At 34.5% G+C, this 17,736-nt stretch overlaps 1 protein-coding gene across 1 annotated transcript in view; it reads right to left on the reverse strand.

Moving 5' to 3' along the window:
• LOC129004997 (brain-specific angiogenesis inhibitor 1-associated protein 2-like) overlaps positions 1-17,736 on the reverse strand; it is a 67,700-nt gene that overhangs the window by 3,937 nt on the left and 46,027 nt on the right. Inside the window, exons 5-15 of the mRNA XM_054433739.1 lie at positions 15,085-15,146; positions 14,101-14,172; positions 11,688-11,819; positions 10,565-10,630; positions 7,024-7,215; positions 5,734-5,912; positions 4,522-4,727; positions 3,737-3,839; positions 2,644-2,821; positions 1,747-2,009; positions 213-926 (exon numbers count right to left, since the gene is read on the reverse strand). Of these exons, the coding sequence (XP_054289714.1) occupies positions 213-926; positions 1,747-2,009; positions 2,644-2,821; positions 3,737-3,839; positions 4,522-4,727; positions 5,734-5,912; positions 7,024-7,215; positions 10,565-10,630; positions 11,688-11,819; positions 14,101-14,172; positions 15,085-15,146 (2,167 nt within the window). The remainder of the gene's footprint in view (positions 1-212; positions 927-1,746; positions 2,010-2,643; positions 2,822-3,736; positions 3,840-4,521; positions 4,728-5,733; positions 5,913-7,023; positions 7,216-10,564; positions 10,631-11,687; positions 11,820-14,100; positions 14,173-15,084; positions 15,147-17,736) is intronic.

The raw sequence follows: 17,736 nt of genomic DNA on the forward strand, positions 1-17,736 counted from the left end.
CTCAATGATGAAGGCCAAACCTGTCCAATTTATCAGAACATAGATAGATATAATGAATCTAATTTAATCAATCATGTATTAAAGCAAATACTAAACTATCTTGCTTGCTAATACAAAAACAAATAGAACACTCTCAGGAACTGGGTCAGAACCTGAATATTTTATAAGTAATACAAATATTACACTCATTATGCTTCTATGGATTTTTTTACCATTGATTGTCCCAGGGGTCAAACCACGGCTGGTCGTTCTGAGGTCGAGTCCGTCCATTCCTCCTAACTCGCTCCTCTTCCTTCCTCGGCTCCACTTTTGTCGCACTCCTTATCAACCTCGTCCTCGGCAGCAGTGTCGCCTTTGGTGCTTTCAAATGGTCGTCCACAACAATGCATGACTCGTTATCTTCCATCTCACTTTCTGAGGAGGTCTCGACACTTCCCCGTCTTGCCGAGACATCTTTCCTCTCACCGTTAACGATTGTTTCTTCTGAAACGTCTTCAGTGTCATCATCCAAACTTTTGCTCAAAGATAAACTCTTCTTCCCCGGAAGAGGCGTCCCAGACTCTTTTGCGATGTCCGTGACATCCACGAGTGAACGATGTTTCCACAGGGCCATTCCCTCTAAGACGTCCTCGCTTTTACGAAACTTCCACAGAGATTTTGTACGTTTAACTTTCTTCTCGTAAGGGATCTCAACGGACTTCAATGCCATCTCTTTTGTCTCAGGGTCGCCTTTTCGTCCGAGAGTTGTAATCACTCCGACGCTGGATGTTTGCCTCAAGGGACGATGAGACTTTGAGGATTTCTCGGTGTACCACTCGTTGGTAGCTTCACTCAACCACCCCCGGACCGAAGCAAGCTCTTTTTTTCCATTCTGAACGTGGCCATTTTCTTGTTTGTTGCGCTGATTTTTCATTGTAGTGGTTCGTCTGTTGGACCAATCAGGTTGTCAGAATTGGATTGATTTTTTCAATTCCCACCACCGACAAAAGTTTTTAGTCCTGTCACCACAGTCCAAAGTTTCTATTGCTACACCTCCACCATCAATGCTTAAAGGCAAAATTTATTCACTGCTAGTTTACACAAATAGCATGCAGCATAGCAAAAAAATTAAATTGTATTGGTAAGATAATTGTTAAAATGTTAGTAAAAACTAATGTTATTGTTAACAGTTAACAAACTATCACAAAAGCAACAGATCTACAACCGAACAATTCACACATAATTTTAAAGGGTTGTTATGTTTCATGCTGTTAAACATTACAATTTTTAAAACCACCACCTTTGATGTTTCCAGATTCAAAAGCTACAACAAGTTTACACTTAATTTTTTATTGACCGTACAAATTTTTTAAACGCTATCAAAAAATGTTTAAGTTATCAAATGCACTGCTTCTGTGCTCTATGGAAAAGCAGTAATTTTTTTTGCCTAAATCAAAATCACTTTTTTCCCCTCATCTCACATTTATTTACGTCTTCAATCCTACTTTTGTGTAGAACAAGTAGACCATTTAGGCCATCATCAGCCCATCATCGCACAAGTTCTAATAGCTCTATTGTGTTGATGTTGTAACATACAATTAAACACAACTGAATATAAAACCTAGCTAGTATGATAGAAAGCTTTTAGGCCTGGGTCAAACACGTATTCCACCAAAAATATTACTGAAGATGTAAGTAATAACATATTCAAAAATTCAATCTGTGCTACAAATCTGGCATATAATGTTATAAGCTATATTAACTCACCTCTGTTCATCATCAGAATAGTCGACCTCGGGTGCGGGGGGTGGGTCGTTGCTGAAGCCACTGTCATTTGAACTGTGCAGGCTGGCGTTGGCGGGGGGCACGTTACGCTTGGCACCGCTCGGCTGCCGGGGCACGGGCAGTGTTGTAGGATGGGGTGGAAGGGGTGGCAGTGGTGGCGGGGCCCTGCTCCGGGGATGAGGTGCCACGGGGGCTGGGACGCCAGGAGGTCCTGCGCTAAAAGAGGAGTCGGTCGTGGGTCGATTCTGGAACAAGAATGAACAATTAGAGATTCTATAGTAAAGACTAAAGAGTTCAATTGTGAATGACAGACAAGAGTACACAATTTAAAAATTGGATTATGGGAGTTTAACTCAAGGAAATCTAGGAAGGTGGCGTCGTTGTAGCTAATGACAAAACATAAATGCCAGTGCATTTTAAACTGTTATGCTCCCTGATGTTCATAATATTGGTTAAGATTTTAACCGTTAAATACGTCGTGATTCACTTTATTCTATTGCTATTTTATAAGATTATTATTTAATAAGTTTTAATCTTTTAAGTAAGTGAAACGCATCGTTGGATCTACCAAGTGCTTGAAGTCCTAACTTGGACACTGGTTCACCAGTGATAAGTCTACAGGTTTGAGTTCTCAGACTCTTACACTAAAAGTATTCTATTTAAGACACAAAACTATGTATCAACTACCATCAACCTGTGGGGAATAATCCATAAACAAAAAACAACAGTATTTGAAATTCAATAACCAATAGAAAACTCATCTAAAGAAATCTAAAACATCAATTCTGATAGCTCTTGATAACGCAAAATACCGGTATACATAATAGATGATCAAAAATACTGGTATAAGTAACATTAAGCTGATGTGTAGGGGCATACCTGGGTCTGCCTATAAGCAAGGGTATCTCCAAACTGTCTAGTGGTAGAAGGGTGGGGGTGAGAGGGGGGAGGGTGGTTGTTACCCGCACTGCTGCTGCCACCTGGTGAGCCGAGAGAGAAACCTCCAGGCGTTGTGGCTACAGAGTCCTGTCTGCGATGTGTGGGCGAGGACGTAGTCCTGAGAAAACAACAAAGAGTGAGTAAATAAAATGAGTAGGGACTATCAGAGGTATCGGTGCATTGTGATACTCAAAAAGCTTGTAATCAGATTGGGGTTAGCTTACTTAAAATATATAAAAAAAGATTCTTAAATGTTTACGATTTGTGTCTACATTATTGTCATGGAGCTGTGTATTGATCCAGGCTTAAAGCTGATATAGTAGAATGTAGAACTCCAACCATTCAAACCCCAACAACCTGAATCACCGATCGTAATTATCACATATAGAAAGAGATAAGAAGATGTAAAACTACAGTATCCTATGTAAGTAGAATCGATATTAATGATGGCAGAAGCCGACAAAATCCTGAACATCTCCCACGGTTGTGTGATCATTATCATAGTCTCCTACGATCATGGGAACACCATTATAATCTTCAGTGACCACAGCAAAATCTTGAAAATCTCCCATGGTCGAGGAGACATCTTAATTGTCTTCTGTAATTGAGGCAATGGCATGAATTTTTTTATCACGATTTTGTATAAAAATACCCCGAATCACAGTAAATTGGATAACTATCCAAATTTGACCATCCGAATGTGGTGCTGTCCTGATTGAATTGAATAATAAGCATTCTAATGCACTTATTCAGACTTTCTACCTTTATCATTATTTCTCTAATAAAACATATTGCACGGTTTTCCCCTCCATCCAAAGAGATGTAGCCTTGATGGTATAACATCCCAAAACCAACCAAAAACATTGTTTGTTTAAATATTTCTTCTTTTTTTGTCCTAGGATGCTAGGCCTTGAGCCCGGAATTGTTTTTCACATTACTTCAGGTTACTGAACAGTTTGAGTACCTTTGCCGATCATTTTTCAAAATGTAAAAACATTGTTGTATTGTAATTGTATTTGAAATAAATACTTACGTGACAGAATCATCAATGAGTGGTTCAGTGTAGGCGAGAGGAAACCATCCGCTACACTGAGTTCGCAGATTCTCTCCGAATTGCCAACCTTTGTTACGATCACCTGGAGAAAAACAACAAATGATTATGCTTGGGTAAATTATATTTATTGGTTGTCTTAAAACATCTTAATGTTAGTATCGTTTAAATTGATGCATTGACAAATTGGGATCTTATAGTGTGTACAGCTCCTGCTTATCAGAGGGCTCGGAAAAGTCTCTGATATTTCACTTTGGCACTGGATATCTCCAGATATCCCCAGGATTTTATTCAATGTTAAAATTTTTCCCAGGGTATTGAAAACTTTCAGAACCGCAGGTTATTTTTATGCTGATCTCTGATAAGAGTTGGTGTGATAGGTCCAGTAGAGAAAACAATAAGCCATTCTATTAGTTTGAATTTTTTAAACAGTGGGTTTTTTTACTTAAATCAGTTACACAATCTGTTGGTGACTCACATCAACTACCTATTACAATTTTGATTAAAAACTGAAGACAACTCTAACATGTGGAATGTAAATGTCTAGTATCAATTAATTGTCAAAGATTTTAGGTACATTCTCACCGGAGGATAAGATTCTATAGTTCGGCCGCTTAGAAAACGACCTGCGCGCTAATGCTAAACCAATGCTGGAGGAGGTCGCTTTCTAAGCGGCCGAACTATAGATACTCAAACCTCGTATAAACTTGTGTTTCACATATGTGATGGCAAATGTCCACAATAATTCTAGATCTGCGTCAACTCACCCATGAGTGCGATGAGGTCTCCCTCCAGGAAGCTGAGTTGGTTCTCGCCGCTGCTGAGGTAAGCGTACATGGCCCGGGCCAGTGGGGTGTCCCAGTTGTTGTGTTCGTCTGCTACAGCCAGACTCTTGGGGCGAGGGGAGGGAGAACTGCTGTGATCTGCTGCCAGGGAGTGGTTGGAAGCAGTCAAGTTAAAGTCTGACTTTGCTCTGAAAGATTAGATAATACATTTGTACGACGCCGACACAGCAAAGTACATTTTAACACACTTATCAGATGTTGTTAGACTATACATACAGGGAGTGTGATGGGTGGGAGAGAATGTGTTAAGGAAAGGATGAGTAATAAAATAAAGGATTTAAAGGATGAATGAATGAAATTATTATAGCTTTGTTAGCAAGATCAGCTGATTGTTTATTCAGGACTATTCATTGACAGTCAAATGATCAACACCAATACATCAAAACTCTTTAAGAAGCTAAATGCTTATGGAGGATAGTTAGACTGGAATTTTTCTGCCGATATGATCCGCGGCGGCCGCGCTACTCTATCTCTCTTCTTCTAAGCAGATTTTTTGTCTCACTCTCTCTCAGTCAGTCAGCTGACTTGGCCGCATGCTCGCGATAGCCTACCTAGCGGCCCCAGCGGAAACCATAAAAAACTAAAACATTTCCAGACTGAAGTTTTTACAAATGCATTGCGCTTCTTAAATGATTTGTATTCATTGACAACACTGACTCTGGTTTTGAACAATCAACTTCGTGACCTTTCTCAGGATTACACCACCAACCTTCTAATTACTAAACACTATGAACACTCAGCTATTTGAAAGACATAACCAATTAACAAATCCCTACAATTTTGCAGTACGAGAAACTACTGTGCAAACACAATCAGAACAAAAAATGTGAATTGATGAACATGAGAAAAGTATTATTTATGATCAAAGGTGCTCTAATTTCATAAGTTTTTGAGTAAAAATAATTTTTTTTTACTAAAATGGATGATTCAGTTCCTGAGTTGTGGGACATTATAATCACCAACCGTAGATCAGCTCCAATTAATATGTACATATTAATCTATATATGTACATGGTGATTAGTATCCTTCAATCATATTTTGTTTGAAATAAATGCCCAGTTGCACCCAACCATTGGTAGAAAGTTTAATGTAACTTAAGAAATCATGTCAAAACATTTCAAATGGGTAACCCACCTGGTAAGTGAATGATGAGTTAGTGTCGGACTGGAAATGTCGTTGATAGCTCTAACGTCAAGACACGAGGCGTCCATACTCTTGGTCTTGCGTAGTTGAGAAGAGATGGACATTCGATCATCGTCTATAGTGCGACTCGGAGAATGAACTGTGTCATCGTCCGACCAGAAAGACACTTGCTATAGAAAAAGACAAGTGGTATTAAAACATGGGAGATTAGGACACAATTCAAATGTAGGACATGAGATGAAGCATTAAAACTCTGGTTATCAATAATATTGAATGTCCCTAGCCGCTAAGATTAAACAGAACAAATAAAGTCACAAATGTGTAATGTTTACAACATTGTACCTGCGGCTTACTACTATTCTAGGAAAGATTGTCTAATGATTGGAAATGGTTAGAAGATAAATTAATGGATTTATTGGATTTCAGTGCAAGAGAGATGGGTAGGATTCCTTATGAACTTCAAAGAATATTTAGAGGTTTAAATCTATAGACTGCTCTTCCTTAAAATTGTTTTAGATTTGGTTATAGCGAATGTAGACACTAAGGTGTGGACATTAAAAAAATTTGTGTCAGATGAGCCTAGCGAAGATGTAGACAAGTGTGAAAAATATTTAGAGGTAGGAGAATGGACAGAGGAACTAATAGTTGTTCAAAAATAGCATTGAATTTCTCATTCTAACGGTAAAATACCTCAGCTAAAATTTCACCCTAAAATATAGCTGTGGGGAATTCCAAAAATAGAATTTAAGTAAAAATATATTTGTGATTTTAAAACATTAAATGGGTTTCTCTTTTAATGGTTGAAGGTAATTTTTTTTTTAAATTATGATTAAAATGAGTGGTCGTTTGATAAAAGATAAAAAGGAGGTACAATGACTTAGGTCTTTAAACGATTCCAGTAGGATTTTCTGCATTCCATGAGACTATACCAACAAAAACTTCAGCCATACCAACCTGTGTCAAGACTTGTTTAGCAAATTAATTGCATATTGTTTCATGGCTGAAAGAACAATGAGAGCATTTCAAATTCCATGAGAGGAACACACTGTTATTCATTACGCTAGGTTTGTAGTCCAGAAATAATTTTTTCTTATTATTTCAGACTGGACAAAGCAAAGAGGGTCATAGCGAATGTGTAATTGGAAATTAGCAGGACTTGAACCCAGGACCTTGGAGATTGGAGTCCCACCCTATACCCCTAGACTACCTTGCTTCCAAGGGGAACATGCTAGAATCATTCTCTACAGTTCAGTAAGGAGATGATATAACTCTTTCACTCACCCTGAGTCGGTTGGCAAACATGGTTTCGACAGACTCCGGCAGATACTCCCGAGTCTTGGCCACTTCCGTCCAGTTGTCTAGGTGAGCTTGGTATAGGTTCATGCCGGTCGTGTGGTAAGCCAGGTAGTGTTTAGCCAGGGAGCACTGTCTCTCCAGCACAAATCCATACCTTCTTCTCTCTTGGGTCATAGCCTAGAAAAGATGAAGTGTAAGAAAAATGATTGGGGGGTTCAAGTTTACTGTAGTTAGAGGAGCTACTCAGTGTTAGCTTATAGTGCTTAACAGACTTTTGGTTGAAGTACACATTTTGTCATCAAACCCCTCTGATAGAGAGACTCGCTGCTTGACTTATAAAAAGACTTTTAACACTTGTTGATGACCCGATCGTGATTTAAAATAGACATGTATTGTCTGTGCCGGCCACATAACAAATTTAAATTTGTTCAATATATTATACTCCTGTATTTTTGATGAAATTAAAAATATAGAAGTATTGTGTGAAGATCGGTTGACCTGTCGAAGGGTTAAGTAATAACACAGAGAAGTGAGATACAGAGGAAACATTCAATGGTACACTTAAGTGTTTTGCACTAGTCGCTAATGTATAGGGCAAAGTCCAACTACACCCTCCTTACTCTCACGTATTAGTAGACAGTAGTGGAGCTCATGGTGGAAGAAGACCCAGTGCTCTGGGCGATAGAAATTTCCGCACAGTGCTCACCGCTCAGGCTCTTCCTAGCTCGTCAGTCATCACAAGTATACTTTTTTTTAACAACAAGGAGGTTTTCTAATTTCCTTTGCATGTCTACGATAAGGATCTTAAAGGTAATACAAATTTTTAGGTGGAATAAGGAATTCTACAAGGATGAATACTTAAAAATATGGAAAAAGTATATAGGATATGTTCTGTGTGAGAAGGGCGTTTCAAGTGAGTAACTGCACAGAAAATAAGTCTTGTAATCTCGACAAGATTTCTAGAAGGGGCTGAGTAAATTGGACAACATCAGAGTATGCAAAGAGCTTCATTCAGTTAGCTCTTAAAATTAATTAAAGCGTATTTAATACTTCAAGAGTTCAACAGTTTTATAACAATGTATAATAATAGTACAGTGAATGAACAAAACAAATAATGCCATTTTGAACAATATATGCTAAGAAAACTAAAAATATCCAGGCCATTTCATGACGTCTTTATGTCTTACCTTCTCTTACTTATTTAACTCTCTATACACCAATTTTTTTTTTCATCATTATAAATATATCTCAAATTCCGATTCAAATATAGTATTATGTTTTTTAGAAATATTTCTAAAAATGTCAACCAAATAAAAAGTGAAATATCAATTAAATAAATTCCCAATTTTTAGTTTATAAGAAAGATACTCCAAATCAATAAGCTTCAAATGTACAGCAGCAAAGAGAGATCAAAAGGATAAAAAGCTTGGAGAAAAATGTGATTTTACAGGGATTTGCCATATTGATAAAGGGTGCAGTTAAAACCTCAATACAAGGCATCTCTTTCAACCCCTGATGTATTAGGGGTATCAGTTCCATTCTTCCATTGCACAAAAGCTATTGTTCTACTGTTCAAAACAAAGGCTACATGTCTCATTGGCTCATGTCTTTGAAATGAAAAATATTGATTGTTACCATCCCTCAATGATACTATGATAAATTAATGCTTCCAGCATCATAGGTTTAATACTATTTAAAATATCATATCCAATTGTGCATTATTATAAATTATTTAGATGGGGACACCACCTATGTGGTTATTTTAATGTAATTTTTTATTGGTTTTGGGTTTAAGTTAGTTAGCTTTTGGAAGACAATACCAATGTACACTTACAATAAAAATGATTAGGCTATTCAAAGAGTGTTATTCTAAAGCATGACATATGTTTTGTATGTTTTTCAGTTGGTTACTAAATTTATAAAGTTCAGGTTTCTGATGGTACATCATGATGTGAAAAATTGATAACAATAAACTGACATGTTCTATTTCATTTCTGTCTCTTTTTACCGAATCATAATAATATAGGTAACATTTAACAAATTCAAATTTGTTATTAAATTTAATCTCTCATCACTATTTAACCAAGGGCCCACTGGAAAAACAGGCCATTCTGCAGGGCAGTGTTACAGTGGTGGATAGTTGTACAGTACTTAATTCTGTCTTACAAACAGCCAGCTTATTTACCTAAACCATATGGGATATTGCAGTGAATCTATCAACAAATCTATCCACTAGTGTGAGTCATGGATCCTGCAGCATGGCCTGTTTTTCTAGTGGGGCCTTAATTTAACACATTCTCTCTACAATGAACACTATGCACCTCCATGCACCTTCCCCTAAAAAAAATCTTTGAGAAGTATTGTTATTTCATTGCTTTTTTCTAATTCCATTCAACATTTTCAGGGGCTGTGTTGCACCCAACTACAATGAATGATGTCATTTGTGTTTCACTTAGAAGGGGGAGGGTTATGGGGAGACAAGAAAATTAGAGAATGGGTGGTGATGGACTGAGGGGGAGGGGGGAAATTCAGTTAAGAATACATCACTTGAGGCGTGTTGTAATTATGTCAGTGTGGAATAATGTTTGCCCATTTTGACACCAACACACTCCCCCACCCCCTTATCCACCCTCTCTCTAAGATAAGTTTACAATCTACTGTTGCATTGTAATGCTAAACAAGAGGGGTAAGAGAACTCTCTTATCTCTTCAGATTTTGTGATAAGAAACACAACTTTGCTCACATTGTGTTGCTGAACTTTGTTTTATTAAAAGGTAGGGTGCAGAAAGAAGGTTGTTTTACTTGTCGACAATAGAGTTTTTTGCATATCCTACCATTAAAACCAACAAATAAATCAATATGGTAGGCCATTATATTTTAGTTTTACAAAATATATTAGTTCATTTGCTGTGTACAATAACAAACAATAAAATAACAATAAAAAAATACAATAAAAAAATTACATTAAAATAACCACATAGGTGGTGTCCCCATCTAAATAATTTATAATAATGCACAATTGGATATGATATTTTAAATAGTATTAAATCTATGATGCTGGAAGCATTAATTTATCATAGTATCATTGAGGGATGGTAACAATCAATATTTTTCATTTCAAAGACATGAGCCAATGAGACATGTAGCCTTTGTTTTGAACAGTAGAACAATAGCTTTTGTGCAATGGAAGAATGGAACTGATACCCCTAATACATCAGGGGTTGAAAGAGATGCCTTGTATTGAGGTTTTAACTGCACCCTTTATCAATATGGCAAATCCCTGTAAAATCACATTTTTCTCCAAGCTTTTTAGTTGAGGTGTACAATAACAAGGATGGAAAAATGTTGCAGCAATTAAATTTAAATAATTTTAGGCATACATTTAAATTTTATAAATTTGTAAAACAAATGAATTATGTATTGTAGAAAGAGAAAAAGACAAAGCATGTTTTTACAAAGGAAAATCTTTTTAAAAGCATCACCTTAGTTTAGACCTTGTTATTTAAAGTTATAATGTTGTACTTACATTTTTTAAGCTTTGTTCACAAAATGCGTCCAATTTTGATCTCTCCTCTTCCAAAACTTGCATACTCTGAAATATTAAAAATCATATTACTGCAGGTAACAAAATAACTATTACAGTTACTAAATAAGCTGTACTAATAAGCCATAAAAATCCATGTACTAGTTTTAAGTTATATTATTATATGATGCCATTGTGATTTCTTAATGAAATAACAAATAAAGAATATGTTGATTTGATTTGTATTTCATTATATTCTCCATATTTAAGGCTGACTTAGGGGAAAAGCTTCAATAATTATTTATTAGATTACTAAATATTAGGTATTTTCCAATGACATTAAACAATATAATTAACATTTATTGCTTTGGAGAGTGTAAATTCCAAAGAGAATGAACTAAAAAAAGTAAAAAAAAAAAAACAGTTACCAATTTGTTTCATAAATATTAAAATTGCCAGTTATACTGTATAACTGAGATGAACAGCTAGAGGGCACGAGAATAAAAACAGAGCCAAAAAAAAGGGAAACAACTGAAGAAAATGAATTTGCAAACTAAACAATAACATCCAACAGCTTTAGGCGGTTGTTGTAAGATGGTAAAATATTTTCTTCGAGAATCCTTTCTCGGAGAATGTTAGTTTAGCTGCAACCTTTTCTGTTTTCGTTGTTGAGAGAATTGTAAATGGAAAAATAGAACGTTAAAAAATGTTTCCGTTTGCCATCTAGAATAAATTATCGAATGTAGAAATTTATGTAGAATTAGTTTCAAATCAAAACTGAAATGTCTCAAAAGCATCTCAATATGCATGCATACTAATTATAAGTACTGTACAAAAAAATAAATCAAGTTTAAATTATCTATGGTTTTCCCCAAACGGAAAAAATAGCATATTTATAGACTATTAGAACAATTTTGAATTATACATGTTATTTTTGTAGATTTTTCATAATTAAATTGTAAAAAAAAAACAATTCTTGTGAGCAAAGAGATAATTTATAAAAGATTGAAAAAGCCAAATAATACACATAAAACTTTTACAAATAAATTTGTTTCCAAAGCGTAGTTACAATAGGAATAAAAGAAAGAATAAAGTTCTGTCATGGAACAAAAGAAAGTTGACTCACCTTAAGTTCCTTATCCATTGCGAGCCCCGTTTTTGTAGATCGTTTTTTCCGTTGCTTCTTCATAGTGGCCGCAGCTTTACTGTAGGTTTCTGACCTTTGTTTATGTTGTTGTAAAAACCTCTTTTGTTCTGACTGTTAACAAAATAGCACAACAATTAGTAACAGCGGATTTTCAAACATAGTCACTGAGTCGTTAGGTGACTTTTGACTCTAAAATTTGTATAAAGTTCAAATTATTTGTGAAGTCTTTGCTAATTAATATACATAACTGTTTCATTGACAATATTGTTATGATAATTGAGAAAACATTTTAATACCGGTTAGTTTGTGAGGAGTATTAAAATCTACTAACTTATAGGAAAGTAACTCCCCATGATTGATTATGAAAAAACTCATCTGAACTAATTTAGTTTTATTTTATCAACTTCGATTTAATTCAATCAGTTGTATGGAGGAATAAAATAAATAACCTAATTTAGTTATGTGTAAAAACCATGCAAAAAACTAATGTAAACATTTTTATTTGTATTTTATTCCCATACAAATCTGTATTTATAAACTTTGATATCCATGTCATGGAGCGTAGCCTAATGTCATGTTGAAGACATGCATATTTAATATGTGTGAATATATGTTGGCAAAATTATGATTTGCCATTGTGTAAAAAATAACAGCCCAGTTGGTTCAGATGTTTTTGCATCCCTAAACAGATAAACCCCGCACAGGTTTTTGCTGGACAACTGACGTCTGAATATCTCAACAATAGAGAGGTATATCAACAATGACCCTTTGAAACAAAAACAGCTGTGAAATCTTTAATGTACTCATTAAAGAAATTATCTGTGATAAACAAGAAAATATTAAAACAGCTAATATGATTATATACAGTATCATATTATGAGATGGCAATTCAATTATGAATCGTGCAAAAATATGGTGAAAATATGCAAATACAAACATAATGAAGGATATTGGAAACAAAGGAGGGGTTAAAATTCAGCCCTGCAGCACTCCATGCATTGAATGAAAGGCAGCCTTATTTCCATAACAAGGGAGGACCTAACTCCAAACTCCATTATATCCCTATAACTTAAAACATTGTGTTTAACAGATCAATTTCAATATTGATCAATCCTCTTTTGAAACTTACAGTTTGTAATTCAAGCAAAATTCAAGCAATTTCTTTCTGAGTATCTGTTAATCCAGGTGAATAAATACTAATGAATTGGTTGAAACATTGTGCCCTTAAAAATCCTATTAAGCAATACCCCATGATGTAAAAAGTTTCTAAGCTGGATGTTAATATTTATAAGTAGACTACCTGTGGAAACTGAAATAAACACAACGATGATTTTATATTTTCTCTACAGAATATAAATTTTTGTTTACATGTTAATAAAGTTGTTTGAGTTATTCTAACATAAGGGAATGAATTGAAGTGAATGACCATCTAAATAAAGTATTTTTAAAACTAAGTGGTAGGGAGGTAGAGTACAATGAATTAACTGTTTTGTTTCTATAATTAATAGGTGTGTAACTGTTTTCTAGAGAACCCTATTACTATTTTATTTTTACTTTGAGCCCCGTTTAAGAAACTTGTACAGACACGATAAAGGAATACAGGTTTATCCGTGCTTGACTAACATAGGGAAAGTGGCAATCCTAAAGATATTCTTGGGAATTTAGTCTCTGTTTTCCATCTCCTTGTTTATATCAACAATTATGTGTTGGAGTGGATTAGGTTATTGAGAAGGAAGAGTTTAACATGAAGTGCAATAAAATTCACATTCAGAATTAATTAGATCGTTCATTTTACTGTTAGGAAATGGTTTGAAATAAAATGTTAAAATCTTTAGTGACACCAATAAATGTTTAACCACACAAATGTGCACCTAAAGGAGATATTGATTTTGTGAAAATTTACGTTTTCCAGCTTTTGAGTTCAGATAGTTCTCAAATACACAGAACCTTACTGGTAGACCTACCTCGTTTGAAAACCTTTTAGTTTTCTGGAATGGAAAATCTGCAGCCCATAAGGTAGGTGCCAAACAAAAACGAGTTCATGGAATTAAAAAAAAGTTATTGGTAATTTATATGATTTGATCTTGGGCCACTAGGTCATAAGTCCTGTTCTCTAACCTCTAGATTTTGTTGGTCCACAAAGCTATGTACTAGCCCGGGGTTGTTTTTTACATTACTTCCGACTATCCCAAAGGTTGCGGCATTATCACTTACAATATCCATTGGCGATTTGGCGGGATTTGAACCCGGGACCTCAGGGACCTTAGTCCCGTGCTCTACCACTTAGATCAGCCCGCTCCCCTCTATCCACTAGACTAGAACCATTAATGGTCCATTATAAAAAAACAAATTATGGTTTTGTACTGAGCTAAAGGAATAGGTTTATATTTACCTGTACAACTTTGGTATCCTTTTCCAAATTAGTTTCAAGAGGTACGAGTAGGTCCACATAGAAGGCCTTGAGCTGAAAATAATGATAAGTTCACAAAAGGATTTGAGAATAATTAAATATAGTTATGTGCCGTCATGTTACAACATCTATCAAAGGCTACTGATTACATAGTGTCATTGTTGAAAGGTTCAATTAGTTAATTGTAGAAATAAATTATATACGGCTAACTTTTACTACGGCGAAATTACAAATTTTAATGTTAACTAACTCAAGCTTTCTTTCTTTTATTTTTTCGTTCCTTGTACAATTACAAGGTTTTCTATCAAAATATTCAACAGGAAAAATTATGAAAGTTTTTAAATACCCATAAATACTCAAAGCAAAAAACACAATAATTTCAAAACGACAAAAATAAAAAAAATACCTGTGATAAGAACACGTAAATAAGGGCACGAAAATGCTGAGAATTTCCAAGGGAAAAATTTAGGAAGTGTAAGGTTTTATCCCTTTGCGTGGCTATTTTGACAGTGATGGACTTCGGTAAGAACTTTGTGGGCTTAAGTAAAATGGGCTGAAAAATGAGATAATATGTCAAATGGGCAAATGCACTAGGGGCATTTGTGAGGAGACCCTCCCATCTTGAAATGGGCAATCACTCTGAGCAGGGAATTACTGAGGGACTCCAAAAAGGTTTTGGTCTTTTGTACATAATGTTCTGAAAAGTGGGGGTGCATTGAGGTAATAATAAGCCCTTTATCTAAATTGGAACTAATTGATTTCTAATATGGTATAAAATGGCACTGATCCTAAGTTATAAGGAATTTATCAAATATAAAACACTTAACAAGTAAAATTAGTTTTCTTAAAATGGTTTAAGAATTATAAATAAAATAGTTATGGATCATGGAAAGTATATTCAGATACATTGAGATAGAAGCTATTATTAGAAAGGTAAAAATAATATAATATTACAGCTGTACTTACAATATTCATTTGCTGTGCCTGAATTTCCTTGTAAACTTCAACCATTTTCATGAGGGCAGCCCCTAAAAAAAGGAATCAGGATTCAAAAACATGAACACATGTTATTCAAAAATATAACATAACACTTTAGTTCTTTGGAAAAAGAAATTCATGATTCATCTAAAAATATTGGTTATATCTTAGACTGTGTACATATATTTAAGATAGACATGCTTCTTTGTTTGCTAAAATATTATTGAGAGAAGCTCCTGCTTTTGTTTTACAAATCCTCCTCCTGAACGGCTGAAGCGATCTACACAAAATATAGCACAGTCATGGTCATAGGAACCAACCATGGGAAGGTATAAATCTGAAATGGTACAAATCGGACCACAGGGCTTTTCCCTACGTGAATTTTAACTTTTCGAAATTTAACGTGGGCCTTATGGGTTAATTGGTTGCCATGAAATTATAACAATAAAAAGGTAAACAAGAGTCCCAACATATGTTAGTCATAATCATCAAAAAATTATGGTTGCTATTTAATAGCACATTTTCAAATACCGAACATAGAAAAGGAATGGACAGTCGGATTAATATCGCTGAGCATAATTTACTACAAAATGAATAACCAATAATTAGGGTCGCCGGAATTAGGCTGATGCAACATTGACTTTTAAATACAAACCCTAAATAGCAATTCCATTTATGGTAACCAAATAAAGGCCTACCTATAGATATATTCATGAGTTTGGAGACTTCCATTTAAGGGAACTAGACGTACCATTAATGCAGACTTTGAATAGGTACTACAAATAGGAATTCCATTATTGTGAACCAAAGATACCATTGAGTTTGGATACTGAAAGTAGACAATTAAGCTTTTTGCAGGATTTAATATGCTAACTCCACCCAATATTGCAAAGCAGACAACTGCATTGTACACCTACAATAGTTATTTAATTTGCATACCATAATTGAATAATATCATTTGGTATTTGTATAACTCACATAAGCTGCTTTAATACAATACAATAATTACTACTTTACACTTATTCACTTATAAGAAAACGTTTAGAGCTAATAGGATGAAATCCTGGGACAGTATATATTTTTAATTACAAGAGTTAACATATAGGCAGTATGAATTTTAATTACATACCAAACATTACATTATGTGAAATGGTTAAGAAGCAATAGCAATACACAATTCTCCAAATTCTTCAAAAGTAAATTTTCTATGGAAATAAATTGAAAATGTTTGAATATTTCACATATTAATTAATTACTAGTGGTCGTCCTGTGGTCGAAACTCGACCAAAAATAATTAATGTACAGACTTCTCTATTTTCTCCCCACACTGTAAATAAAACATGTGATTGGGATTTCTTCCATTTGTTTTGATTTTCTGTTTACATTTTGTTGTTATTTCGTCACCATCATGGCAACCCAGTTGGTCCATGTTAATTTTTTGAAGTGTTCAAATTCGTTTTTTGTGCTTATTTTTTAGCCTATTTTAATTTATAAAGGGATTCTGCACATCTACAGGCAAAAATCTTTCTAACAGTATGCGTAGATTTCCCCTGCGATGCACACGAGCTGAGAAAAAAGGTTTTAAAGAAACATGCTTGCCTATTAATATATAGATTGGTAAGGTTAAAGGTATTTCTTCCTCTTAGATTGCTCTATATCCTCAAAGAGGCCTCAAAACTCAGAATATAACAATTTTTCAGTATTATTTCCTTTTAAAGGATGTTTTTGTTGTTAATTTACTTAATTTGTATACTAACTATATATTTTGTTGTAACTTTCATGCTTACAATATTTAATTGGAATGATAAATTGTGACAGAATTAAGAATAACGTGAGTTTATCACAAATCTGTTTACTATGAGAAGTTCAAATAAGAATGACATTGGCAATAAATTGAAACATTGAAGGGTGCAATTATTTGGGTAGATAAGGGTATCTTCATTATCTAGATCATCATAGGCCTATTGTCTTAGAGAAGAGTTACTGGTATATAATTTATAGGGACCAATATGAGTAAGGTAAATCAAACTAGCCCTGGCTCGCTTACTTTAACCATTGACTAAGGAAATAAAAGTTTTTGTTTCCCTTGTCTGTGTTTTAAACACAAATTAAACATACTTCCTTATAGATTCATCTCCCATGGATCAGCCAAAGACAATTTTAACATGTATTCCTGCAGAGATTGTTTGAATGTAAATTATTCCTTAGTTTTTCACTCACTAAAAAAAACTATCTATCCTTCGTTTTCCACTCACTTTAAGGGTGGTTTTAAAAACAATCTATCTAAGCATCTTAAACTATTGCATGTATGTCCTCTGGTAAAAACAAAATAAGGCTCACACTATAAAAAGTACTCTAAGAGAAAAACTGTTATGGTTGCCATTCAGCTCAATCAAATATAGCTGTAAGTAAAATATGATTGAGGTTCCAGGTTTTAAACAAGAACCAAGCAGTAATTTAAGGTAATCTTTAACTACATATTTCCATAAGCATAGCTCAAATTACAATGTTCATTTTTCAGCATTTCAACTACTGCCAAAAGGTAAAGTAATGTACAATAAAACATTGAACTTACTAGTGTATGATTTAATTAGTATGAAATATATTAGACCTAGTCAGAACATAGCGATGTGTTAAAAA

Source organism: Macrosteles quadrilineatus, unplaced genomic scaffold, assembly GCF_028750875.1.
Source record: "Macrosteles quadrilineatus isolate MER2022 unplaced genomic scaffold, UCM_ALF_1.0 Scaffold_14__1_contigs__length_3811126, whole genome shotgun sequence".
NCBI lineage: Eukaryota > Metazoa > Arthropoda > Insecta > Hemiptera > Cicadellidae > Macrosteles > Macrosteles quadrilineatus.